This window comes from Suillus paluster, assembly GCF_016628075.1.
Source record: "Suillus paluster strain FC165 chromosome Unknown EDB91scaffold_5, whole genome shotgun sequence".
Lineage (NCBI taxonomy): Eukaryota > Fungi > Basidiomycota > Agaricomycetes > Boletales > Suillaceae > Suillus > Suillus paluster.
This window is the reverse complement of record NW_024537565.1, coordinates 1-25,035: the sequence shown is the minus strand read 5'-3', so window position 1 is coordinate 25,035 and position 25,035 is coordinate 1. Positions and strand designations below refer to the sequence as shown.

General features: G+C 49.9%; 5 protein-coding genes across 5 annotated transcripts; 3 read left to right on the top strand and 2 right to left on the bottom strand.

Moving 5' to 3' along the window:
- Window positions 1–1,103: 1,103 nt before the first annotated feature.
- EDB91DRAFT_1078074 (uncharacterized protein) lies at window positions 1,104–1,496 on the top strand (the record flags this gene model as incomplete). The annotated part of the gene is made up of 1 exon (XM_041314978.1): window positions 1,104–1,496. The coding sequence occupies one exon, from the start codon at window positions 1,104–1,106 to the stop codon at window positions 1,494–1,496; it is 393 nt and encodes a 130-aa protein (XP_041181963.1).
- A 1,476-nt stretch (window positions 1,497–2,972) lies between these two features.
- EDB91DRAFT_1104292 (Hsp70 protein-domain-containing protein) lies at window positions 2,973–5,829 on the bottom strand. The gene is made up of 10 exons (XM_041317383.1): window positions 5,689–5,829; window positions 5,572–5,636; window positions 5,404–5,510; window positions 5,314–5,372; window positions 5,147–5,260; window positions 4,744–5,082; window positions 4,359–4,721; window positions 4,088–4,327; window positions 3,876–4,058; window positions 2,973–3,825 (listed from the first exon to the last, which is right to left on the bottom strand). The coding sequence occupies exons 1-10, from the start codon at window positions 5,728–5,730 to the stop codon at window positions 3,160–3,162; spliced, it is 2,178 nt and encodes a 725-aa protein (XP_041181962.1). The 5' UTR covers window positions 5,731–5,829; the 3' UTR covers window positions 2,973–3,159.
- A 3,789-nt stretch (window positions 5,830–9,618) lies between these two features.
- On the top strand, window positions 9,619–13,410 carry EDB91DRAFT_1104286 (uncharacterized protein). Its single transcript, XM_041317382.1, is given in 9 exon segments — window positions 9,619–9,919; window positions 9,970–10,311; window positions 10,375–10,454; window positions 10,480–12,027; window positions 12,082–12,235; window positions 12,287–12,455; window positions 12,484–12,808; window positions 12,861–13,248; window positions 13,260–13,410. 8 exon segments carry the CDS (start codon window positions 9,727–9,729, stop codon window positions 13,020–13,022), a joined length of 2,973 nt encoding a protein of 990 aa, XP_041181961.1. The 5' UTR covers window positions 9,619–9,726; the 3' UTR covers window positions 13,023–13,248; window positions 13,260–13,410.
- Window positions 13,411–13,444: 34 nt separating this feature from the next.
- On the top strand, window positions 13,445–15,822 carry EDB91DRAFT_1195825 (CHAT domain-containing protein). Its single transcript, XM_041320585.1, has 3 exons — window positions 13,445–13,624; window positions 13,683–15,740; window positions 15,795–15,822. Exon 2 carries the CDS (start codon window positions 13,687–13,689, stop codon window positions 15,721–15,723), a length of 2,037 nt encoding a protein of 678 aa, XP_041181960.1. The 5' UTR covers window positions 13,445–13,624; window positions 13,683–13,686; the 3' UTR covers window positions 15,724–15,740; window positions 15,795–15,822.
- Window positions 15,823–16,279: 457 nt separating this feature from the next.
- EDB91DRAFT_1045774 (uncharacterized protein) lies at window positions 16,280–16,903 on the bottom strand (the record flags this gene model as incomplete). The annotated part of the gene is made up of 5 exons (XM_041313211.1): window positions 16,280–16,476; window positions 16,529–16,548; window positions 16,653–16,726; window positions 16,775–16,812; window positions 16,864–16,903. 5 exons carry the CDS (start codon window positions 16,901–16,903, stop codon window positions 16,280–16,282), a joined length of 369 nt encoding a protein of 122 aa, XP_041181959.1.
- Window positions 16,904–25,035: the final 8,132 nt, after the last annotated feature.

Below are 25,035 nucleotides of genomic sequence, written 5' to 3'. Positions count from 1 at the left end.
TGACAAGCCAAAGGACATTCAAATCAGGAAGATGATTCTTCTCCATCAGTTAGTTTTGCTGAAAAAGAGTCATTGCCACCATGTTCCCCAGAGATCCAGTATCAGATTTCCAATTCACACCATCAATACTGGGACATCACTTCTTGGCTGCACAAGAACCGTGAGGACCTCACTGTCAAGGTATGTATTTGTCTCTGTTGTGATGTGAGTCTGTCTGATTTGCATAGGACTTTTTACCATGTTTAAAGGACCATATCCTCACTTGACTTCTTGGTTATGATAATTCTGACGAGCACACATTCACTCCCTGGACAGCGGAACTCACTCATCATCCTCAACAACAAGATCTATAGACACAAGGTATTCTGTGTCAACTACATGACATATGATCTTCGACGAGCTCAAGACTCCCTTAATCCACGCATGCATGCAGACATCATGCTTCTAGGCAATGAGCAGAGTGAACCTGGTGAACTCACTCCTCACCCATACTGGTATGCACGTGTCGTCAGAATTTTTCATGTCTATGTAAGATATCTTGGTGCGGATTCTCGCAACCAAGCTTCGCAGCGCGTGGATTTCCTTTGGGTGTGCTGGTTTTGTTGAGACTCAAATCACAAGTCTGGCTGGGTTGCATGCCGACTGCACCAGATTGGTTTTTATGACACCAACAATGTTGGTGTAGATGTATTTGGGTTTATTGACCCCGCACAAGTCATTCATGGTGTCCACCTCATCCCAGCATTTGCACATGGCTATACCACAAGCCTCCTTCCTCCATCAATTGCCCACCAGCCTCATGAGGCTAATGCTGACTACACTTGGTACTATGTCAACCAGTTTGTGTATTATTGTTCTCAAAAAACATCACTCGACTCACATTTTATTAGATTTGTGGACCGTGATATGTTCATGCATTTTCATGGTGGCAGTGTTGGACATAAGGCAACATGAGAGGCAACACAGAACTTCTACAATGATAGAGATGCCCTCAACTCAGTACCTTTCAAGAAGGAAAGTGAATGTAGTGGGATGTTCTACATGCCAGGATCGCCGATGAATGAGGACGACTGCTTCCCATCACAATGCTGACCAGGACATAGATGAAGATATGCAAAGCCAGTTCTACTGGCAGGGACTCCATTGATATGGACAAGGATGAAGAGGCCACTGGCCAAGGTGATACTGACAAAGGTAAGGAGGATGAGCCTGAATACACAGAAGAGTTGGAGGATCATCAATCACCAGAGCCTGTGGATCAGCTCAATGGGGAGGAAGATTCAGATGACGAAGCGGGTGAGGATGTAGGATCGGAATTAGAGGATGAGTGCAGTGAATTTGGGTATGAAGATCTGCAGGAGTGCATAATAGAGGATGATGGGGAGGATGACAATGAAGATGATGGTGATGGTGATAGCGAGATTGATCTTGGTGCCGAGGACAGAGAGGGCGCTGCAGATAATGAGGAGGACTATGGCGACTATGGAGAGTATTAAAACACACTGCGATAACCAAATGAGTTGTATTTTTCAGTATATAATACTTCACGGCACATCCGTCACTACTAAATCTTGTATAAATACTTATCTGGCCTCTACGAGCAATTTGTGAGCCTTGCAATGCCTGGCGTGACGCCTGTGAGGCCGGTAGCCGCATTTGGAACCCTACGCCAGGCTTACGGTATCTGCCGAGGCCCTGTCGGCTTCTGACACATTTGCTGATGGTGGTGTTACTGCTGAGGTCACGGTAGTTTACTGGTGTGCACCGGCGGTGCTCTGTAGGAATGAATTCCTAGCTTACTAAAGGGGACAGAAGAGCCCCGTCTGTCCTCTTTACTAAGAAGGAAATACGGGAAGTATAGGACCTAGGTGAGGCTTAACTATTCTGCTAAACTGATTACCCGCAACCCTATGTGCAGGACATAAAAGCAAGTCGACTTCCTACCGTGCCTCCCTCATCATTCAATATACCCTTTTGGCAGATCCCACCCCATATCACTTCGCAAATAATGCATTTCTCCTTCCTCCTCACCGCTAGTTGCTGCTTTGACAGCATCCATGTCTGTCAGTGCATGCAACGACGAATATGAACCTTGTAACACCAACGGCGATTGTTGCCAAGGCTTGACTTGCCTTGTCTCTGAGGTGAGTATGAGTGAGCAGTTTGCTTTGCATCCAGGATCTAACTCCATAACTCGCAACACTCATAGTATTACGGTGGTTCGTGCACAACCATCCCGGGCCAGAGCCAGAAGCCCCATTGACACGTCACAACACAATGTGAGTCATGTTTCTGCTTCCGCATTGGTGCTGTGGTTGGTGACACAATATCTAGTTCATTCAGCATGGTTGCGTCGGGACTGCTTGAACGGTGCAAACCATTGAACGGAGGAATCTTAAATGCTCAATATGATATTGACTTGAATGCATCACATGTTGGCGAACAAATATACATCCTAGTCTTGGAATAACTTGAGGGCTGAACACAAACAACCTCATAGGTTGGACATAATGCATGTCAGCTGAATTCAAAGGATTGCAGTAGAATCTGAGCAAGTGCGATTTGTCTCGGCAAAACACGCGGTCGCTCAAATCAGACACCTTCCTGTATCGGTTTGACCGTGGCTTGCCTCCTCTTGTTCGGTCGTACTTGCTCGCGACTCGCTCGGTTGTTCGCATAGAGTCCGTCGAGATGGCCAAACAAGAGACTGGTTTCTATTTGAGCACTGTTCACGGCGGCTCCTCGCTGAACCTGACCAAGAACCAGGCCCTTTGTGTCCTGCGTACTGAACATCTTGCCAGCGATCTCTCATCGCCAAATTGGCCATGAGCAAACTCCTTTGCGAAAAAAGACACTCTGCTATGGGTTCTTTAAGAAATGTAGTGCCGATCCATGATATGATAACACACAAGCTGTACTCATTGGTATGTTAAGTAATCCTTGAAACGCGAGTGTAGCCCACTGACGGACCCGTGTACACTGTACTCGACTGACTCAAGACAAAAAGAAAATAGACGTCAAACGATAGTAGTACACTATATTGCGTTACTGTATATGCTCTACGCATCATCATGTTCTAATCAAAACAACCCGGACAATTACGGCTGATTTTCAGAGGAGAAAATGCGAATCGACTCGAAACATGTTCATCGAAAGCCTCTAATCAACATCCATCTCCGGCGGCCCAGGAACTTCCTCCTCCCCCTTCGAAGGCCCCTGCGCACCAGGATCAGGCGTCTGCGTCCCACTCTGCGGCGTCCCCGTCCCATTATTGGGCGTCCCCGAAGGCGTACCCTCCGACTTCACAGGCTTAGGCTTCACCTTCGTCAAAATCGGAACCGCAAAGTAAACCACATCTTCCCTCTTCTTCAAAATCTCCGCACTCGTCAAAACAGGATCAACATTCTTCGGCCTCTCAGCCTGGCGTGCAGTCTGGTCATCAAGCCACTTTTGAACCGTCGCGCATCTTTCAACGACTTTTTGTTTTTCGCTCTCAGAGATGTGCGCGAATTTCTCGTCTGAGGAGGTAGCTTGGCTGATGTAGTCGTTGAGGGCTGCGCGGAGGTGGGCCATGGCTTTGGGGCGGTCTTCGGCTTCGCGGTAGCGCGTGACGATGGGGTCGCCGACTGCTTTGAGGGTGTCGAGTTTAGCGACATAGGCGCTTTTGGTGGCGTCTTCGCCTTCTTCGCTGTAGAGCCAGTCTTCGGCTTCTTGGAACATGCCCATGAGCTTCTCTTTTTCTGAGGCCTGTACGTAGGATGAGTAGCGCTCGTCGAGCTTGGCACGCATGTCGTAGACATATTCCTCAAGCGCGTTCTTGCGGTCCTATTAACACCCATCAGCAAGCGTCGATTTTGATAAGACAGACGACCAACCTCGGTGTCCATGACAAGCTTATCAGCAGCATGCATCTCCGCCTCCTGCTCTTTCAGCTTCTCGATAACGCTAGGGTCAAGCGACGAAGTGCGAGTAGAGAACGGAATCTCATTCTTCTTCACAACTCGCTTCTTCTTCGGTGCCTCTCCATCAACTTCCATTGCTTCCTCACGCTCTTCCACCTCTTCTACGTACGCAGACTCAAACTGACATGATCCCGTGCAAGTTCAGCCGCTGTCTTTAGCTTGATGCACGTGAGGTCGCCATCTGAGGAAGGCGGGACAGCTTCTGCAGTGAATCGTGCGATCCACGGGTTGATACCTCCAGGCAGGCCTGCAGGGTCCACATACTGAGCATCGATCTCAAACGGCTCCTTGCGGTAGAACGTGAGGATCTTGGTAGACGGGATACCATTCCCACGGGGGAAAACGACGAGCTCAGTTGTCATCATCTGGGTCCGCAGCAGCGCGTTCCCAGCACACCTTGATGGGGTACTGAGCGATGTCGTGCACGTGGAACTCGCGCACGCGGAAGGTGGGGGATTGGAATGCGGCGGCGAATGTGGCGCCGCGGGCGATGGCTTCATCTTGGTTGAGGGTAGTGAAGAGAGTCTTGCCTCCGAGGGCAGCTTGGATGCGGGCGCGGACTGCTGGGATACGGGTGGTACCACCGACGAGCTCGACGGCGTCGATGGCATCGATGCTAATTCCAGATTCGACGAGGGCTTGTTGGAGGGGCACGGCGATGCGGTCGAGGACGCCTGAGATAAGCTCTTCGTATGTTTCACGGTTGAGCTTGGATGAGGCGTCAATGTCGTTCATGAGTGATTCGACGTTCAAGGGAGCCTCGTTGTTAGCTGAAAGGAACCTTTTTCAGTTTCTCGCAACCGACGCCGAGACGGAAGGTTGCTTTGGGGCTGGAGAGGACGTCGATGTGGTATTTGGCGTTAAACTGATCAGCAAAGTACTGGATGAGAGCGTAGTCGATATCACGACCACCCAAGTGGCGATCGTACGCGGCTGCTTTGACTGTTAATTGCCCTTTGGCGAATGCGACGACTGAGACAGACATGGAGGAATGGCCAACGTCAACGAACATGACGTGCCGTGGGTTTTCTGGGTCGGGGAGATCAGTCTTTGTGATACCGTAACCGAGAGCGACAGCAGTGGTATCGTTAATGAGACGAAGAGCGTTGAGACCAGCAATCTGTGCAGGCGTCGATCATTGCTCTCCGCTGAATATCTGAGAACCATCCTGGGACGGCAATGACGAGATCAGAGACTGCGGTCTTGAGCTCGTTTGCGGTGATATCACGCAGCTTTCCGAGATACATTGCAACGAGCTGAGTCGCAGAAAAAGTCTGTTTTTCACCGCGATATATTATCTGCAATACCGGAGATCAGTATGAGATGAATTAATTTTTTATCGGTAGCGAACCTGGGTGCCGACTGTTCCTCCGACATCGACGAGGGTTGCATTGAGAAATTTCTTCTCTACTTCAACATCAGGGATCCTGTAGTGTTCTACCGATGAGACATTTGAGAGATCCTATCGTATTCTTGAAATTTGAAGTCTCTTGAGTTTTTGCAGATTCGCCGATAGCACGTTGTTTCTGGCCGAATGCAACGAGAGATCTAGATGAAAAAGTATAGCATCAGCATGAACGATACAATGATCACTAAAGAAGATGCAGACGGAGTTGCACGATTGGAAACTTCGTTTGCAATGATATCGATACCTCGATTTCTTGCGACACCGATCTTTGGATTAAAAGTGAGTACCAGGTGATCTAAGCGAAGATAGAGTATTGACCTTGCTGTGAAGAGTACCGAAGTCGACACCCACGACAGACATTGCTATGTTAACTAGTCTATGGAAATGATTAAGAAGAAAGATCAAGATGCTAGAGCAGACGTGTTTTTACAAATTCAAGGCGCGTTGATAAACTTTAACACGAAGAGGGTATGTCTCTTTTAGGAAATTTCACCATTATTCTACAAAGTTCGATGCTTTTCTTTTCAGTCAGCTATCTGGTCTGCGCCGCTGAAGTCAGAGTCACTCCAATGGCGATTACCGCCTTCTAGAGATTGCTAGGATACCCTTGATAACCTCTTTTGATAAGCTTGCGTTGACTGCCAGGCAGTGCCAGCTGTTGCAGTGCACGTAGTTGCCCGGCTGTGTGGGAGCGTTACGTACCTCAAAATCGTCGTAGTTCAGACAGATCAAGCCTTATAGTCACATAAGTTATAGAGGGTGTCACCGTCTACGCCAGTAGCGAGCGCTCATAAAGAGACGGTCACAAGACTAGTTTTGGTCTAAATCAGTGCCCAACTCTCTATCTTCTTGACTACAACCATCTACACCTCGTTGGTAAGGCATGTTTCAATATTATCGATACGATCGAAACTGATCAATCCGATCTTGTTAGGATTAAAAAATCTTGGGTAAAGTTTCGTATCGGACCGCCAAATGTCAGCGAGGCAAAATAAAAAGCGCAAGGGCCGAAACAACGTGAACAACCGCGAACGAACGGTCACCACTTTCACAGAAGATCCAAACACTTCTTTCCTTGTACCTCTACCAAGCGAAGAACCTGCTCTAATGTCTTCCCCATTCTCGGTTGCTTCTTCTTCTGCCAACACCAACAGCAATTCAAACAATAACAGTAACTTTCAGTTACCGGGAAATTTCGGCTTGTCCTACAACTTCCATGTGGCTCCAGTGCACGGACCCCATCCGCAGCAGCAGCAACAACAACAGCAACAACAGCAGCAGCAATTCTTTTCTCAACAAGTCATGCTACCTCCAGGCAAAAACGATCTTGAAGTACTTGAAAATCTAAAAACTGCTATCAAGGAAGGTCAGCACGAGTTCTATCGTGCAATCCCTCAGCCCGCTGCTCTTGCTAGCCTCTACTTGGGCCCAACTTCTCAAGTTCCGCCACATCCAGATCAGACTCCTGCCGACTATTACAATCACTCTGGTTACGATATCTCTTCTGACGACCAAATCCCTCCTTACTCTTCAGATTCGACAAGGAGGCCTGCAGATCCACCCGTAGTCAAAGACTCTTGGAAATCAACCAATACCGCCAATGTACTTATTTTAGTCCTCTTACCCCAAGCTCCGCAATTCACACGTGTTACTTTTCTTAGATTCCTGACCCTACTTCCCCACCTGGAGGACCGAAACCTGGAAAAAAGGTTGAACCTACCCCGTTGAAAGCCGAAACTAAGGGTCCAGATAACGTCGACGTTAGCGCCCGAGATGGTGCTCTTGGTCCTGATCGCGACAGCTCGAAGAATGATCCCCCTCGTCCTGTTGGTGACCGTCCTGGTGAGTATACCACTCGTCCTCCCGTCGACTCTTCAGCCACAAAGTCCACATTCGATGGGAAAGACGATCTAAGACGGGATTCCTTCCCCTTGGACGACAGAAGGTCACGATTTGATGCGGAACGTAACGGTCCCCGTCCTTTCGATAGCCGCCCTAACGGTAATGACGCCCGAATTCCTCCAAGGGATCAAGCATTCCTTGATAAAGACAGAGACAGAGAACGTGAAAGAGAACGTGAGAGAGAACGTGAATGGGGACGTGATCGTGACAGAGATCGCCCTCAATATGGTGGTCGTTCATATGGACGGAGCCATGCTCCCAGACCTCCCCCAGAACAGCGCCACTATGAGCCCCGATACCCTTTTGACGTCACTCCTCGCCGCTTTGATGCAAAAGACGATCTGGATGCAGACAGGCGCCCTTCTCTGCGCCCTGACGATCGTGGTTCACGTCCGCCTATCGATGATAGGCGACCACCTGTTGATGACCGTGAATCGCGCGGTATGGTTGTTGATGACCGCGATCGTCCTAGACGAGTCTCCCTTGACGGTCATTCATCGAGGCCACTTGCTGGCTCAGTTCACAGTTCTGAAGATCGTACTACTCGACCTCCGCTTTCACCCGATGACAGAACCGCTCGTCTTCCTCCTGCCGATGCACGTCCACCACTTCCTGCGGATGTTGACCGTCCTCGACCTCTTGAAGAGAGAATTTCTCAACAACCAGTCCCTTCTCTCCAAGACCGTCTCAGCCAGCCTGGGGCTCCAAGAGCGGAAAATCGTGTTACCCACCAACCGAGTTTGGAGGAGCGCTTGTCAAATGCACCTATCGTCGCTTCTGATCGACCTCTTTCGGATGACCGTGCTCCTCGTACTAGCCCTGAAGAACCATCACGTGTGCCGCCTTTGAGTGATCGTCCTGCTGTTCCTGCTGACGTCCGTCCTCGTCCACCTGTCAACGATAACTTTGCACGCCCAGCAACTCCTCCCCCTCGTCCCAGTGGTTATGTGGCCCCACCTCGGGCGGCATCTGTCGCTCGGGATGACCTCCGTGGACCCAAAGATTCACCGCCAGTTAATCGTGATGCGCGCGATCTCCGTGCAAGGGATCTCTCAAGGGAGAGACCAGATGTAAGACCACCTTACCGCTCGGACCTTGACAGAGGGTTCGGTGATGACAGGCGTCCGGATGCTATGGATACTCGTCGCTACACTCCACCCCCTTCGGATGTTCGAGGCAGGAGTTACTACCCTCCGCGGTCACCACCTCGGGCGGACGCTCCATTCGACGCCGATTCTGACCGAAGGTTTACGACTGCTGATCAGCGAGACTCGTTCGATAGGCGGCGTGACTGGTATGGTGCTGCCGATGATGACAAGTCTCGTCTGCCTGTGTGGAGACCATATGATAGAGAGCCCCAGAGAGAACGCTATGACCGCGACGCACCACCTCCCAGAGGTTCTGTGTGGGAAGGACGTGAACCAGAACGCAGAGCCCCGTTCGCTAGTTCGCCAGTCCGTCCTCTAGACTCTTCCCGTCCACTAAGCTCGCGCCTGGGAGACGGATACCCGCCGCCCGTAGACGACCGTTCCTATCCACCCCGGGACTTCGACCGTCCACGCTACACAGGTCCAGAAAACGACCCCCCGTTCGTCCGCGGTGTCCGTCCCCGCAGCCCGAGCCCACCAAGACGAGGCGGCGCGAACAGTTCTCTAGACGATATCCGACCCCCTCTCAAACGCGCACGCGAGGACCCGCCGTATAACGGTGGTGGGGGTGGCTACTACTCACCGCGCAGGATGGCTGATTACCCACCTCGTTCTGCGGCGACGCCTCCTCCTGGGAGTGGGACGAGCGGTGGGTTCTATGAGTCGCAGCGTGGGGGGCCGCCGCCGTTTAGTAGTGCTTCTGCTGGGGTTGAGAGGGAGTATCCGCCGAGAGAGAGGGTAGATGGACCGCCTTATGGGGCTGCGTACGATAGGGATACGAGGCCGAGGTCGCCGCCCCCTTCGAGGATGTATGGACGGCCTGCGTATAGACCCGATCCGAGGGATGATCGGAGGTATTTGCCTCCTCCGCGATCTAGTTAAGGTGAGGGTTTTGTGGGTTGTTTTGATAGGTTACTGATGGGTAGGCAGTGAATGCATGTGTAAAGATTTAGGAGTGAGGATTGTTTCTTGGTTTTTTGAAGAACGCTTGTTTTTGTTATCATAGCTTGTTCCTGTACATGCATGCATGGCTTTGGTATTGTTCATATTCCAGATTTTTTTCTTCTCTGTCGGTATAAGTTTGCTGCTTTACTCCTGTTTCGTGCTATATATTTGAAATGTGAATGGATATTAGACGTACTGCAACAATTCAACATCATTGGCTGCACCATTTTACCGCGGGACTCCAAAGTTAACGGCACCGATTTTGGCATGATTCACCCATCCTCTCAAACTCATCCACATATCTAGCTGTATCCAACCGATTGTATTCATATCTCTTGTACGAGTTACTCTCTGTGTTCCTATGCCTAGAGGAAACAACAACGATCGAGGCCGTGGATTTCGAGGCTCTCCTAGAGGTCAATATCGAGGTGGAAGTCGTGGACGCGGACGCGGACGAGGTCGTGGGCAATTTCACAACGACACACATGGAGGAGCCTACCCTCACACCGAAACTGATTTCGTGGTCCAGGTCTGGCAAGAACCACCATCGAATTGTGCGTAGGAGAAACAACAAGTGTTTCGTCTTATCTTGACGTTTATGCAGACTTTTCGAGAGGTGGGAGTCCGTGGCGTGGTCGAGGGGGACGTGGACGTGGATCTGGAATTAGGGATCAGCGATACCTCAACGAGGAGGAAGTACCCCGCGGCGTGGAATGGGTATTGGTATGGGTACTAGGGGGAGAGGACGGGGACGGGGAGAGTTTGACTGCTCCTACTGGCAGAGCACGACCAGGCTTTGGCCGTGGTCAGAACAGAAATGGACCTAACACTCTCGACTCCGCAAGGTACCTCAGACCTATTAAATTCGTGCCATCTGTGCATACGAAGACGTTGTTTGGAGAGGTAGAAGAGATTCTTCAGCCTGTAGCTGAGAGCGCTGGTATGTGTTGTGTTTTCTGTCCTTGATATTTTGCCCTGAACGCTGGATGTTTGGCTGTTTAGGTGCAAGCGAGGAAAGCCATGTTCCCACTGCAGGATCGCGTTACTCGTGTATTCAGTGGAAGGGATCTGCCCCCTCCATCGTCGTCCGTCCTCAGAAGATGGTCGTTCTGAGGATGAGTTGGAGGAGGTTGATTTTGCTGATATGGGTAAACTGCTTCCTCGGCTTGGTAAAGCTCAGGCTTCGACTAGTGCTCGGGTCCCTCAAGTCGCCTCTTCTTCACGCGAGGAGGTATTCACTGGGATGTATAACAAGAACAATCGCAATGTCAGGCCCTCACCCCGTCCAGTGTCGAAGCACACAGATGCAAAGCCCAAAAAACCTGTCTTCGTATCCACTGATGTAGTCGTCAGTAAGACGATCGCAACTTCGGTACACGGCGTCACTACGCTAGAGAAATCAGCAGCTGCTCTGGTTATAACTCAAGATGACGAAATAGCCGTCGATAAACCAGAGACGATCACATTCTCGCAGCCTCCGGCAACATCAATCTCAAATGAAATCACTGCTTCTCCTGCACGTCTTCCAAAAGACGATACCCCCACCTTCTTCGTGGATACAGAACCTACCAGGCATCGCTCCGCTAGTGACATCGTGCTTTTTGATCGTACCCCCTGGGTTGGCGCTCCTCTTGGGGAAGAGGACGAACTTATTGTTTATGTTGCGCCGCACCCACGATCAGGGCGAGCTTCGCCCATTCCTGATGTTCCCCGCGTACGGTTACCCTTGAGGTCTGTACTGACAGGGACTACCAATCCCGTGCAAAATCACTCCCTTCCTCAGTCTCCAGTCGATGATAAGATAATCCCCACACAGTCCAGTGAACCCCCCCAGTTCTCCTCCGTTTCGTTCGGTTTCACTTCTCCCAACGTAAAGAAACAGCGTCAAAGACCCGTCTTCACTCCTGGCGATCGCTCCAAAGTGAGGGTGCAAGCGAGGAAACAAGAAGCCCGAGTAGTGCGTAAACGTGCTAAACGTCAGGCGTTGTTTGGGTCCTTTGGCGCGATACTCTCGGAAGCCCGATTGAGGGACGCCGATGAACGGGAGCGCAGGGACGTCCGATGGGAGTCTAGGCGGAAGGATGACTCTGATATTGATTGGGGTGATGGCGACGACGACGTTCTAGAAAAGGATGGCATTGATGAAGTGTCTAATGGACTGGGAGGCATGGATCTGGACCCGGATCTTGAGCCCAATTTGGAGGCTATGAAAGGGTTCGTTCAGAGTATGAGCGCAGAGGGATCGCGGCATGTCACGATGGATGACATTCAGGACGAAGAGAGGACGAAGATGGAGGACGAGGAAGAAGAAGACGACGGAAGTGATTCCCACGGGTCTTATAACGACACGAGCGACGAAGAAGACAAGGAGGAAAATGCGGTGTTTGAAGTAGAGGAAGAGATACTTATTGCCGAATCGGAGGACACGAAACCTCGTGGACCTTCACCCTCAGATGATTCTGACGATGGGGAAGATTCGTCTGACGATGACCTCAGTCCCCGAGCTAATTTCCAGAGTAGACTTCATCGAGTCCGCGAGAAATCGCGCGCGACCAAGCCAGAAACAGAAACACCTGAAAGCGATTCAGATGAGTCGTCTGGTGATGATTTCCCGCGATGGAATCGAGGTGATGCCGACGATGATTACATTGCACAAATAGAGGTGTCTTGATTTCACTTCCTGCATTCCTTGAGCGCTGACTTTCCCTACGCATAGGACCTGCTTGAAATGCATAGCGATATAGCTAGCAGTAAAAACCAAAAACTACGCAATAAAGTATTCCGGGCAATACATAATGGTCAATTTGACCACCTCGACGATTACGTGGAATTAAACGGGTCCTTCACCTACACAGAGATGGAGCCAGCGAGTGGGTGCTCTTGTCATTTGGTGTCGTGCAATTATCTAAATCGATTTCCAGAGCGCAAGAAAGACAAGATGAAGGAACTGCCTGATGATCTTCAAGAAATATGGGAGAAAGATCGAGCCAAGAAAGCTGAACGCAAACAAGCTCGCAAAGAGGCTCACATTCTCGCCGCCGCCGATCCCTTTACGCCAAAGAAAGGCGGTAAAAAGGGGCGCAAAGCGATGTGGGCAGGCTGCGCAGCTGGATCCGAGTCAAATTCCGAATGCCATCGTAGATATGGATTCACTAGAGGAGCAGATTCGCCGCTTTATTATCGATGATATTGGCGGAAAGAACAACAATAGGATGGTCCTTCCTCCGATGGACAAGATGTCGAGGAAGCAAGTTCACGAACTTGCTAACGCGTTTAACCTCAAGAGCCATAGCAAAGGCAAAGGAGATAGGAGATATATTACTCTCACCAAGGCCACGAGGACGCGTTTCGCTGATGAACGGAAAGTTAAGAATGTCATGAAGAGACATGGAGGTGGATTCGATACAATGCCTCGACACAAAGATGGAGATGAAGTTGGCAAGGTACGTGATTCCTCCCTTTCAATAAGACACAGTATAACATTGTCATTCGCAGGCTGCTCCAAAGATTGGAGAAACGAATGTCGGGTTCAAGATGCTTGCTTCTATGGGTTGGGCAGAAGGAGATAGGATTGGCAGTGTTTCGTCCACGGGGATTGATGCCCCTTTGACAGCCATCATCAAGAACACGAAGCGAGGTCTAGGCGCGACTCGATAGTCGTATGTCATCACAGCGAAACTTAATGTATCTTCGATGATCATATTTTGACCGTGAGCCCTGATCATAGCTAATCCGCAAATGCTGGGAATGTGAATCGAATGGTATGCGTCTTCGTGCAGAGGTTGGACTTCTCACCTTCTCAAGGCACCCCATAGTTGGTGAGAACACTCGCAAGGAGGTGGTCGTTCGGACATGAAGTAGTGGGGTAGTTTATATGTAGATAACCTCGAAATGACCTCCTGCCCTGTGGCAGTGTCGATTTGAATATTCGACACTAATCGACACCCTTGATACATCTAATATAATAAATAGCGAGAATAGTTTTATTTGATGATATATTATATGCTACAGTGAAAAAACTATGAAAATATGTGCTGGAATGACGGCATATTTGTGTGTATTGTAAATTTCGGTGTCATGGTATATTGTGTAGAATAGTTGAACGGATCCAGCAGAGCCTCATTCACACAGTGCCTGAGCCTCGTTGTAACTTCTGTGACCCGCTGTTGAATCTATGAGCTCTGTCAGCACTCACTATATTGTTTCCCCCGCACATCTTCAGTGTGCCAGCGGTCACTGCTCGAATTTCTGCTCCCTGCGTGCGTACTATTCACTCTGACTCTACCAATTTTGCACTCATTGCGAGACCCTTCACAGTGACATGGCGCAGTTATTATCTTGCGCCAATAACATAGTAGACGATGTGAAGGTGTTTCGAGCGGCCTTGCAGCGATGTCCTCCTGACCATTCTCGTCGATCCACATGTCTGTATAATCTTGCCACCAGCCTTCATAACAGATTCAGGCAACGGGGTGTCCTGTCTGACCTTGATGAGGCCATTGAGCTCCATCGAGCCGCACTGCTCCTCTGTCCCCCCGGTCATTCTGATCGATCCGTGTCTCTCAACAATCTTGCCGTCAGCCTTCAAGGCAGATTCAAGCAGCGGGGTGTCCTGTCTGACCTTGATGAGGCCATTGAGCTCCATCGAGCCGCACTGCTCCTCCGTCCCCCCGGTCATTCTGATCGATCCAGGTCTCTCAACGATCTTGCCATCGGCCTTCTTGCCAGATTCGAGCAGCGGGGTGTCCTGTCTGACCTTGATGAAGCTTTCAGGCTGTATTTACAACTTTCCCGCCTATCACATGCAGCTTCTCGTGGGGATCTTAGCGCTGCCAAGTCATGGGTAGCCTCAGTGGAGAAGCTGAAGCATGGCTCTACATTGGTTGCCTATCAGACCGCATTGAACTTTCTGGATCAGCATGTTGCTCTTTTGTCTTCTTCTCCACGTCATTTCGATGTTGTCAGGGAGGCCACTTCTTCCCTTGCCACTGATGCTTTCTCGTGTGGTGTCCGTTATGGTGCCTTGACGACTGCTGTACAACTAGTGGAGCAGGGCCGTGCAGTATTCTGGACTCAGTTGGCGCGCTTCCGCACGCCACTCGATGAACTTTCCCTTTCAGGTAACACCGGCGCAGCCTTGGCGGAAGAGTTCAAGCGACTTAGCTCTCAGCTTCGTGATGCATTCGATCAGTCTACTGAAGACCAGTCCCAACCAATCGGGCAACTGACCAAGCAATGGGATGATGTCGTATCACGCATCCGCGCGCTCCCCAACTTTTCTTGGTTTCTCCTGCCTCCGCTGTTTTCTGACCTCCAGAAGGCAGCTGAAGATGGTCCAGTCATCATTGTCAACGCTAGTCGGTACAGCTGTGATGCCTTGATTATTTTGCGTGCCCAAGATCCTGTCCATGTTCCACTCAATATTGCACCAACCGAAATATCCGAATTGTCCTCCGAGTTTCAGTCCCTTGTAGAGCAATTTGGTTATTCTGATCATCAACACGAGCTTGTCGGCATCCTCCGCAAGCTTTGGGATGACATTGTCAACCCCGTGGTCCAAGCTCTCAGGGAGTCAGCAGTTCCCCGTGGCTCGCGCATCTGGTGGTGTCCCACCGCCGAGTTCACGCCGCTTCCTTTACATGCAGCAGGACCCTACGAGAAGAAGAAAGACAATTTGTCTCACGTTTACATATCTTCTTACACTCCGACTTTGACGACTCTCATTCGTGCGAGGCAGCAGGTTTCTCAAGATGCATCCTTGCAACAATTCGTTGCCATTGGTCAAGCACACCCGGACAGAGGGAAGGAACTCCGCTGTGTCGCTTCTGAGCTGGCCGTCGTCGCTCAGCACGTTAAACCCGTTGCGTCTTTCACTTCACTTGCGGACAGCAATGCAACAGTAGAGGGAGCATTGAAGGCATTGAGCCGGAATCAATGGCTTCACCTTGCCTGCCATGGAATGCCGAATCAGCAACAAACATTTGAGTCTTCCTTTGCGATGCACGACGGGCTTTTAACAATCAAGGACATCGTCCGGTCTGATTGGCAGAATCCGCAGTTCGCGTTTTTATCAGCCTGTCACACTACCGTGGGCGATAAGAAGAGTCCGGACGAGTCGATCCATCTCGCTGCGGCTATGCAATTCTCCGGATTTCGCAGTGTGATTGGTTCGATGTGGTCTGTTGACGACGAGGTTGCACGGCAGATGGCGTCTGCTTTTTACCTTCACCTGATTGATGGTTCAGGGAGATTGGACTGCACACGGGCTGCGGTAGCGTTGCACAAGGCTGTGAAGACATTGCGGCGCAACAAGGTTCCACTGGAACAGCAGATCGTGTTTGTTCATATAGGTGTCTAGCTTGAGACCCATTCGCTGTAAGTAATCCATACTTGTCTGCTTACTACTACATGCTCACATTGCTTCTAAAGATCATCGGGCTGCACTTTTTAACGCTTCAGATGACGGGTTCTGGCTGTTCATGCCTCCTCGAACATATGTCATTGTCATTCTCGACTGCATGCCATGCCAAACGCTGCCGAGTCGAAGCCAATAGTCCCAGCACATTACTTTCCTGCCTATCAATCTAACTTTTCTGCTTTCCTGTTTACGCTCGCATGGTTTTGTTACTTTTATTCGTTGGCTGTCCCGCCACTTAGTAGATACTCCGTACGGCTACGCGGATACTTTCGTCGTCCTACATGAACGCTGGTCCTCACTGTGCGTGAAGGATCAGTTGCAGATTACCGCGCTATAGGGTCACTGTTGCGATATATGTCTATCGCGTCAAGTATGAAATCACGTCACATAATGTCGCCATGCCTATGTTGTACAGATGATGCGAAAGCATGAAGCCGAAGCCAAAACAAATCATACACGATTACCTGCCTAAATAAACTGATCAAGCAACACGGACTCATCGTGCAGTTGCTCTGTCTCTTGCTAGGATCTCTTCTACACGTCTCACCTTGTGGTCGTTGCCATCACCTGCGAGAGTGTCACGATCTACGCGTGTACCAATGCGGATGTCGGTGGCAACTCGAGGGGCACCTTTGGCGTGTACTGCAGCATGGCAATCATGTATGGCTTTAGACACTTCGCTCCAAGGCCCCTCTGATGAGCGTTGTCAGCAAAAAGCAAAGGTCGACCACCTGTTGCTACTGACCAAGATTAGTACCATATCCGCTGAGACATGTATCGTCATCAGAAGTTCAACATATAAATAAATGACTCGGATCTTACTGCATCTAAAAGCAAGATTGGTGAGACCTAGACGAAACAGCTCGCACATACTCATTCTCACCTTAAATGTTAGGCCTGGTTTTTCCAGGACTCTGTGGCACTCTGCAATATATTCTGCGACCTAGAACGTGTTATTTTGGAAGACATCCCCTATTTCTTGTGAACGTACAGAAGATTGTCCTGTTCCGATCGGGATGAGGAAGAAATCTAGACTAATGGTGAGCTCTTGAATGATGATAATTTTACTAGAACTCAAACTTGCGACAGCATAAAGATCGTTTGGCATGTTGGTCGTCATTATCGAAGTGAAATACCCCCTTTTTTGAGCTTTTATAGGTACTCCGACGGAGTGTGCCAGAAGGGGGCCGAGGGAACAGAATAAATAACGTTTATGGGTTGCGCTGCTGCTGCATAGTGTAGGAGGCAGAAATATTTTGGGGCGAGTTCTGCCAAAAAAAAACGGCAGAACGGCAATTGGCAAAACGGCAAAAACTGGCAAAACTAAGTCCCCACCATTATCTCCATCATCAGTAAAGAAGAGCAGGCAAGCTGCTGGGTGGAGAGGACTTTCAGTTGACCTCATCACCAACCCGGAGAATCATCCTACACTGTCCTTGAAAGAGGCAGATAGCGATGACGACGACGACGATGCAGATTAAGTCCCAGTTGGACTGGAAGAAAGATTAGGTGGTCGAATAGTGAGGCTCGTCGGACGCAAAATACTCATACTCACGCAGTATTTCCCATTACCGCAGTGGTTGCAGTCTCTCTTATGCAAAAAAAAGATAGGGCAATGCTCAATGTCAGCATCACTGGCAGATACTGATGCTGTCAAAGCAGCAGCAACAACGCTAAGGTTGCGGCTGAGTCAACAAGCCTATCTACTTTTACCATGAATTCGTGTCAATAGAAGCGATTGAGGGATTACTTACGAGAGGTCCTGATGCACGGACGACTTCGAGACAATGTATGCAAGAGTTCCTCACTGCAGCGTTCTTCAAATTTCGCAGGGAGGATCCCCGGCACTGTTCAGTGAGTGGTCCTGGCTGTTCATTGCTTTAGCTTGTTCTGCCAGACGTGTCCAGAGTATCACTCACGGCAAGCCCGACTTAGAAGAAATATACACAGATGCGCTCCACCAATCAAACAAACACTCTGAGCCGAGACAGTAGACGTTTGATTTGGAGTGGATGGATACGAAGATGGACGATCGTTCGTATATCAAGGCGCTTATACCGTGGGTTATTCTGGGACATGTCCTCTTCACAGATTCATGATGCTGCGCATACTAAGCTCTCTGTGATTGGCATCATGTGCGTCTTCCAACATCATTGATGGTCGCGATCTGGAGCGATACGGTTAGTTGACTTCAATGAATGCCGGTAGTCTTCTGGTGCCATGAGTCATTACCGCTCGCTGCTGTGCAAAAAAAGAAACCCGACTGACTTAGCTTGCGCTATATCCAATCGCTGGGTCTTCGTCACTACTTACTTTGAGATAGCGAGCGCTCGCGTTGCAATGGTGTACATCATAATATTATCGGCTCCGAACCCATCATCAGTACCGCGTCCAATGGCATATATGATGCTTATCATCCAACTGGTCTCTTTGAGTGAGGTACAAAGCACCTAGTCGCAGTATTTCACATGTGCACACCATGGTACCACTTGAAGTCTCAGCACTGCTGGAATTGGATTTCCAGATAAGCGATCATGCTATTAGGTTGATCGCGTATGGACGACTGTGTCGAGTGTTATAAAACCGAGGGAAATAAGAAGTAAAGCAGAGATTTATGTACAGAAACTGGATGACATACGGTCATTGCGGTAGAACCATCGTTATCTCTTGTCGGCAGTCGGTGTATGTCATAACAGGTGTGCAAAGCATGGGTATCCATTGGCAATCGAATTGGTATAGGATGCAAAAATAAACATTATCAGACACAGCGGATATCTACAACAAGATCAACAAGATTAATAGATGCCGAGATGAAAACGGCTACCTATGTGCTAGTATGACCATCGTCGGTACCAGGAGATACACAGCAGAGAAAAAACACCACGAGCCCATGGTTTGAGGTTCTTGGTGTGTCCGGCCCTCTCACTGGCTGTTTCCGGCCGCTGAGCAACGTACAATGCCTGCAAGAATCATCAGAACGCCAGCAATTGACACAGTCAAGAAAGACATACCTGTGTGTCCCGCATTACAGCAACCTCGACAACATGAGGACTGCAATGAGAGGATGTAGTTCGCTTTGTGCATTGCTAGTGATCGATTTCGGCGTTGGGCAGAGAACGAAAGAGTGAGGACAGGTGACCCACGAGTGCATGTGGACGTGACCCCGAAGGTGTATGGAGTTGTTCAGGTTCAGTTGCTTCTTCAGTGTTCGGTGGAGAGCGAAGGAGTGAGGCCAGGCGACCGATGAGCGCATTCGGACGTAACCCCGAAGGCCTTGGGGATTGCTGAAGTTCAGTTGCTTCATCAGTGTTGGGGCGAGAGCGAAGGAGTGGCGTCAGGCAACCGAGGAATGCATGTGAACGTGACTCCAACGGCACTTGGGGCTGCTGAGGGTCATCCCATTCATCGTTGTTGTGTCGAGAGCGACGGAGCAGCGAGGAAAGGCGAGAAGTGCAGAGGGATCAGGATGAGCACCCGGAGGACTGAGAGCAGAAGTTTGGACATTGGATGAGACCAATATATAAAAATGTTGATGATGCACATAAACATCGTTTTCTGGGTCGTCAAAAAACCCTTCATCGACATCCTCCAACTGGTCTGAACATCGCGTAGCATCAGCCTGGAGTGACGATGTTATAATCATTGATGAAGTGTAGAAACACGTAACATACATCCAAAAACAACTCGTAATCTATGTCCTGCGACGAGCGGGAGACGTACTCGATTCATGAAATGATGCATATACCTTCTGTTTGAGTTTGCCATTTGACGCCTAACAATGGACACTGTCAGTGATATAGAATGGGCAATTATTGACACTTACATCAGTTATGGACAGGAGGACTTCGATGCCAGCTTCTTGGAGGATGACGCCAATGTCCCATAGGTACATATTTTTGTCCCTACAACCTGTAGCTAGCAGCTTTCCGTCAGTGGAAAAGGCTACACAATCCATCTGATGTCTGTCGTGCTGAAGGGGCAGACCGACTGGGAGATTCGTGTCGAGGTTCCAAAGACGCACTGTTCTATCCCATGATGAGCTTGCAAGGAGGCGGTCATTCCGAGGTAAAGTGATGGCTTTGACAACGTCCGTGTGGCCCTCCAGAATGGTGATCTGCTGCCATGTGGCGGTGTCGACTATCCCGATTTGGCCATTTCCCATCCCGAAGATTAGCTTCTTTTCATCCGACGTCCATGCCAAGCTCCAAGCTGCCCAGCCGTCTTCGATTGTGGTCCTGGAGAGCAGCTTGCCCGTCTTCGCATCCCAGATTTTTATTGCACTCTCGTTGTATCCGCCTGTCGCAATTTTTGTTGAGCCGGGTGAGTAGCTGACCGCGTTCACGTGCTGGTGCCCCGTCTTGATTGGATTCAGACCTGGGACGAGTTCACCGCTCTCGATATCCCAAACTCTTGCCGTGCCGTCCCAGGATCCGCTCACAACTCGCTCACCATCTGGACTCCAGCATACTGATCCCACGCTATCAGTGTGCCGCATCCATTTGGCAATGACCTTCCCCGTCTCAATGTCCCACAACCTCACTGTTCCATCAATGCTTCCGCTCGCAATCGTGTTGCCTTTTGTAGACAATTCTATTGTCTTCACTCCCACTTTTTCCCCCTCATCCCGCCAGTCGTCGCCTATCTGCGTGCCGCTCTCCAGGTCCCATGTTTTGAGTGAACCGTCATACGAACATGTGATGATGCGCTGCCCACCAAGCAAGTGCACAACACCACTTATGGAGCTGGTATGACCTCGCATGATCTTGCAGGGTGTTATCACTGACGTCTCCGGCATGACAATGGTGGGGGGAGATATCAACATGGTCGGTGTTTTGGGATCTCTGCTAAGGAATATTTTGGAGCAGCTCCCTGGATCTTCTTTGAATGTTCCGGTCAGTTAACAGGTCTATCTGCTTTTGCATCAACTTTTATCAATAGACGCGCACGAGGCATTGTTTAGAGTTATTCGATCCTGACGGCTTTTGGATGATGTATGAAGGGAGAGCTTGTTACTGCGTTCTTCCAAATTTCGCAGGAGGTCTCTGAAGATACAGGATGCTGTTCAGCCGGCGTTCCTATCTTTTTCCCACCTCCGCCGTAGAAGCGCCCATAATATTACTCACGGCAGGTAAGTACCAGTTGATGAACTCAGCTGGTGAATGAGACGAGCGGGCGGACGTTTGGTTTGGAGTCGAGGGAGTTGAGCAAATATTTGTTGAGATCGTCTACTGAGGTGTGTATTTCATGCATTAACCCGGCGTTTGCTGTGCAGAGAAGCGCCCAGGCTGGCGCCATGTGCATCTTCCTACATCGTTGTCTGCCTTGATCGTCATACCAACATTTTATAGAGTGCCACACATCATTTCCGTTTCTCGAACCCGATTTGTAGGACAGTGCCATACATTCATCACGCTGACTTCATGATGTTCCTGATTCGTGATTAGCAGTCCCATCTTTCGCATTGCCACATACTTGAAATTACCGTGCCACAGAATGGATGGGTTGAGTTTTTTGGCCCTGCCGTGGTGGTCTCGTCGGCAGCAGAAGCTTCGTCTTCGTGGTACACATCTGCCCATTGCTCCGCTAGCGATGTTATGCTTTTCGATTGCACTACCAAGGTGGTGCTCCTCTTGGAGAAGACAATAGACGATGCTTATCGTCCGATATGTTGAGCTACGCCCACGATCAAGGTTTGCCTTTCCTGATTTCCCCAAGTACATTTACCCTTGACGTCTCTGCTGACAGGAACTACCCATCCCGTCCATTGCGCATGAAGATGTGGTCAATCATAAAAGCATCTCAATCAGTCGAGCAAGATTGGCGGTGATCGGGACCGACGCTCCTGTGACAGCCATCATCAAGAATACGAAGCAGGGTCCAGGCGCGAATATTCTGACCGCAAGTCTCCAACATACGAGGTCCGTATATTTAATAGTGTAGGTCTTCAGCGTTACAGAGTTAATCTTATCCCCTCCCAGGACATGATGAGTGGGAGACATTTCGTTGTCTTAAGTGACCAAGCCTACCAGATCGAAACATCGTCCCGCTAGGTGAAGTAGTGTTGACGTTATCTCTCTTTTCAGCATTCAGTGTGTCATGATCAGTAGGAGCACAAAGCACGGGTTTCATTGACGGACGAGTTAGTGTGTGATACAGAGATGAACATTGATGTAGTAGCGAAAGATGTCCACGACGAGATAAACTACGATTAAATGAAAGAACTAGACTAGATAAAATGGTTGTCTATGTGCCGCGATGACCCTCGTCGGTACCAGGAGACACGCAGCAGAGAAACAACACCACACGAACCCACGGTTTGGGGTTCTTGATGCGTCTGGCCTTTTCGCTAGTTGTTTCCGGCCGCCAAGCAACATACAACGCCTGTTCAAAAGTGATCAGACCTCAGCAATTGACGCACACTACACGGACATACCTGTTTGTCTCGGATTGCAGCAACTTCGACAACACGACGACTGCAATGGGTGGTTCGCTGGGGTTCGATTGGTTCATTGGTTTCGAGTGGAGAACGGAAGCGTGAGAACAGGGAACCGACGACTGCATCTGGTGACCCCGACGGCCTCGGGTGTTGCTGAATTTTGGTCGCTTCATTGGTGTTCGGTGGGGAGCGAAGGAGTGAGGTTAGGCGACCGATGAGTGCGTCTCGAGGTGAACCCGAAGGTGTTGGAGGTTCCTCAGGTTTGGTTAATTTGTCAGTGTTGAGTGGAGAGCGAGGGAGGAAGGGCAGACGACCGAGGAGTGCACGTGCACGCGACTCCAAAGGCACCGGGGGTTGCTGACGTTCTGTTGCTTCATCATTGTTGGGTCGAGTGCGGTGGAGGAGCAAGAAAAGGCGACTAAGTGCAGAGGAAGATGGCCGGTGGGCTGAGGAATGAGGATGGGCACCATGTGTTGCGGGGGACTGAGAGCACACGTCTGGACAAGATTTTAATAGAAATATTGATGACGCACATGGATGTGGTCTTGTGTGTTGTCAAAAAACCCTGGCGGAAGTTCATCGGCATCCCCGAGCTGGTTGGGATATCGCGTAGCATCAGCCTGAAATGGTTGATGTTATAATCATTTAATCCAAAAGCTCACAAAAATGACACGTACTTCCAAAAATGATAAGTCACTTGTGTCCTGCGACGAATGTGAGATGTGCTCTATGCTTGAAGAGCCATGAGATGATGCATGTATGCTATTTTGTTTGAGTTCGTCATTTGGTGCCTAACAGTGGACATTGTCAGTGAGATGGAATGGGCAATATGTTGACACTCACACCAGGTATGCACAGGAGGTCTTCGAGGCCAGCTTCCTTTAGGATGGCGTGAATGTTCCACGAGTACTCTTTGTTGTTATTACAAGATGTGGCTAGCAGCTTTCCATCAGCGGAAAAGGCCGCACAGCTCACAAAATTGTTGTGCTTGAGGGGTGGTCCGATTGGGAGCCCCGTGTTGAGATTCCACAGACGCACTGTTTGATCCCATCCTGTACTTGCAAGGAGGCGGTTGTTCGGAGACAAAGTAATGGCAATGGCAGCAAGACGATGACCCTTTAGAACGGCAATCTGTTGCCATGATGCGGTGCCGAATATTCTAATCGAGCCATTCCCTGTCGCAGAGATAAGCTTTGTTTCATCCGACGTCCACACCAAGCTGCAAGACGCATTGGATTCGTCTTTGATTGTGAAGAGCAGGCCGCCCATCTTGGCATCCCAGATTTTGATTCCATTCTGATTCCATCCGCCTGTAGCAATCATCGTTGCATTGGGCGAGTAGCTCGCCGCGTGCACCGACTTGTGCCCTGTCTCGATACCTAGGACGGGTTCGCTGTTATTGACATCCCACACCCTTGCTGTCTCATCTCGAGATCCGCTCGCCACTCGCTCACCATCCGGACTCCAGCACACTGATTGCACCCAACTAGCGTGTCCTTTCCATCTGTTGATGACCTTCCCCGTTTCGACATCCCACAACCTCACTGTCCCATCACTGCTTCCGCTTGCAACAGTGTTACCCTTTGGAGACAATTCTATGGTGGCCGCTACTGCATAATCCCCCTCATCTCGCCAGTCTCCGCCTATCTGTGCATCGCTGTCCAGATTCCATAATCTGAGCGAACCGTCGTTCGAACATGTGATAATGCGCCGCGGCTGTCTGTCAGGCAGGTGCACAATACCATGTACCTGCGCTGTATGGCCTCGCATAATTTGGCGGGGTTTTATCGCCAATGTCTTCTTAATCTTCACAGCAGGATAAGACATGGTCGGTACTCGGGAATTTTCACCAAGGACAGCTGTGGGCTATCACCGCAAAAGCACTCGGCAGCTTCAAGTTGCTGTGGTCTTTAAGTTGAAGCGGGTTGTCGTTATCTTGCAGGGGCAAGATTTCAGGTGGCCAACAAGCCTGATCGTTTTCATCTGAGTTTGTGTCAAAAGATGCGCATGAGGGATTGCTCACAAGAGGTCCTGTTTAGGGGAATTCAATCCTGACGCATAGGACGGCTTTGAGAAGGAGTTTCTCTCTGATGTGTTCCTTAAAATTCGCAGGAGACATACTTATACGAGGATCCCTGACACGGCCCAGCATCTAAAAAGCCGACTGGAAGGTCGTCACAGTAGACGATCAACACTAGCGGACAATCAGACAGCGGTAACGTGGATGAGCGTATGGGATTCGGTGATACGGTAAGAGATAAGATATCGATACATCAGCGGTGAGCTATATATACTGAATGAGCGTTAGCAGCCAAACACCGACAATTATGGCACGGTGTCCAATCAACGAAGGGCGCGTTAATCACATGAAAGTAAGCGCATGCTTACACCCTTCCCCACTATCCTTGAGAACGTCCCTTCTCCCAATTGTCCAGAGCCTCGCAGTCTTCCAAGTCCCTCCTCGGCAGCCACTCGTCATCTTCTTCGCCAAAGCCAACCCAACGTACGAGGTACTTCTTTCCCCTTCCGACCTTTCGTTCGTCGATGATTCTATCGATGAAGGTTTCTAGTTGTCCGTTCTCCGTCACCACGGGTCCAGGTCGCGGATGTTCGCGTGTAGGGAAAAGAATGGGGTCGTTCGCGTGGTACGGGCGCAATTGGCTGGCGTGGAAGGTTGGGAATATGTTTGGGGAGTTTGGTAAATCAAGTGTGTATGTTGAGCTTCCTGGGTGTGCGTCCAGAATGACGTATGGACCGTCGTATCTAGGCATGAACTTCGCAACTCTTTTGTCCCCCTTCTGCATATACTCCCGACG

Excerpts from the sequence above, each read along its gene's own strand:
- EDB91DRAFT_1104292 (XM_041317383.1), bottom strand. The coding sequence starts at position 5,730 with ATGTCTGTCGTGGGTGTCGACTTCGGTACTCTTCACAGCAAG. Across the intron at positions 4,328-4,358 it reads TCGCTCAGTACCCCATCAAG|ATGATGACAACTGAGCTCGT; the intron begins GTGTGCTGGGAA and ends CTGCGGACCCAG. Across the intron at positions 3,826-3,875 it reads AGCTTGTCATGGACACCGAG|GACCGCAAGAACGCGCTTGA; the intron begins GTTGGTCGTCTG and ends GGGTGTTAATAG.
- EDB91DRAFT_1104286 (XM_041317382.1), top strand. The coding sequence starts at position 9,727 with ATGCCTAGAGGAAACAACAACGATCGAGGCCGTGGATTTCGAGGCTCT. Across the intron at positions 10,312-10,374 it reads AGCTGAGAGCGCTGGTATGT|CGAGGAAAGCCATGTTCCCA; the intron begins GTTGTGTTTTCT and ends TTTAGGTGCAAG. Across the intron at positions 12,809-12,860 it reads ATGGAGATGAAGTTGGCAAG|GCTGCTCCAAAGATTGGAGA; the intron begins GTACGTGATTCC and ends TGTCATTCGCAG.
- EDB91DRAFT_1195825 (XM_041320585.1), top strand. The coding sequence starts at position 13,687 with ATGGCGCAGTTATTATCTTGCGCCAATAACATAGTAGACGATGTGAAG.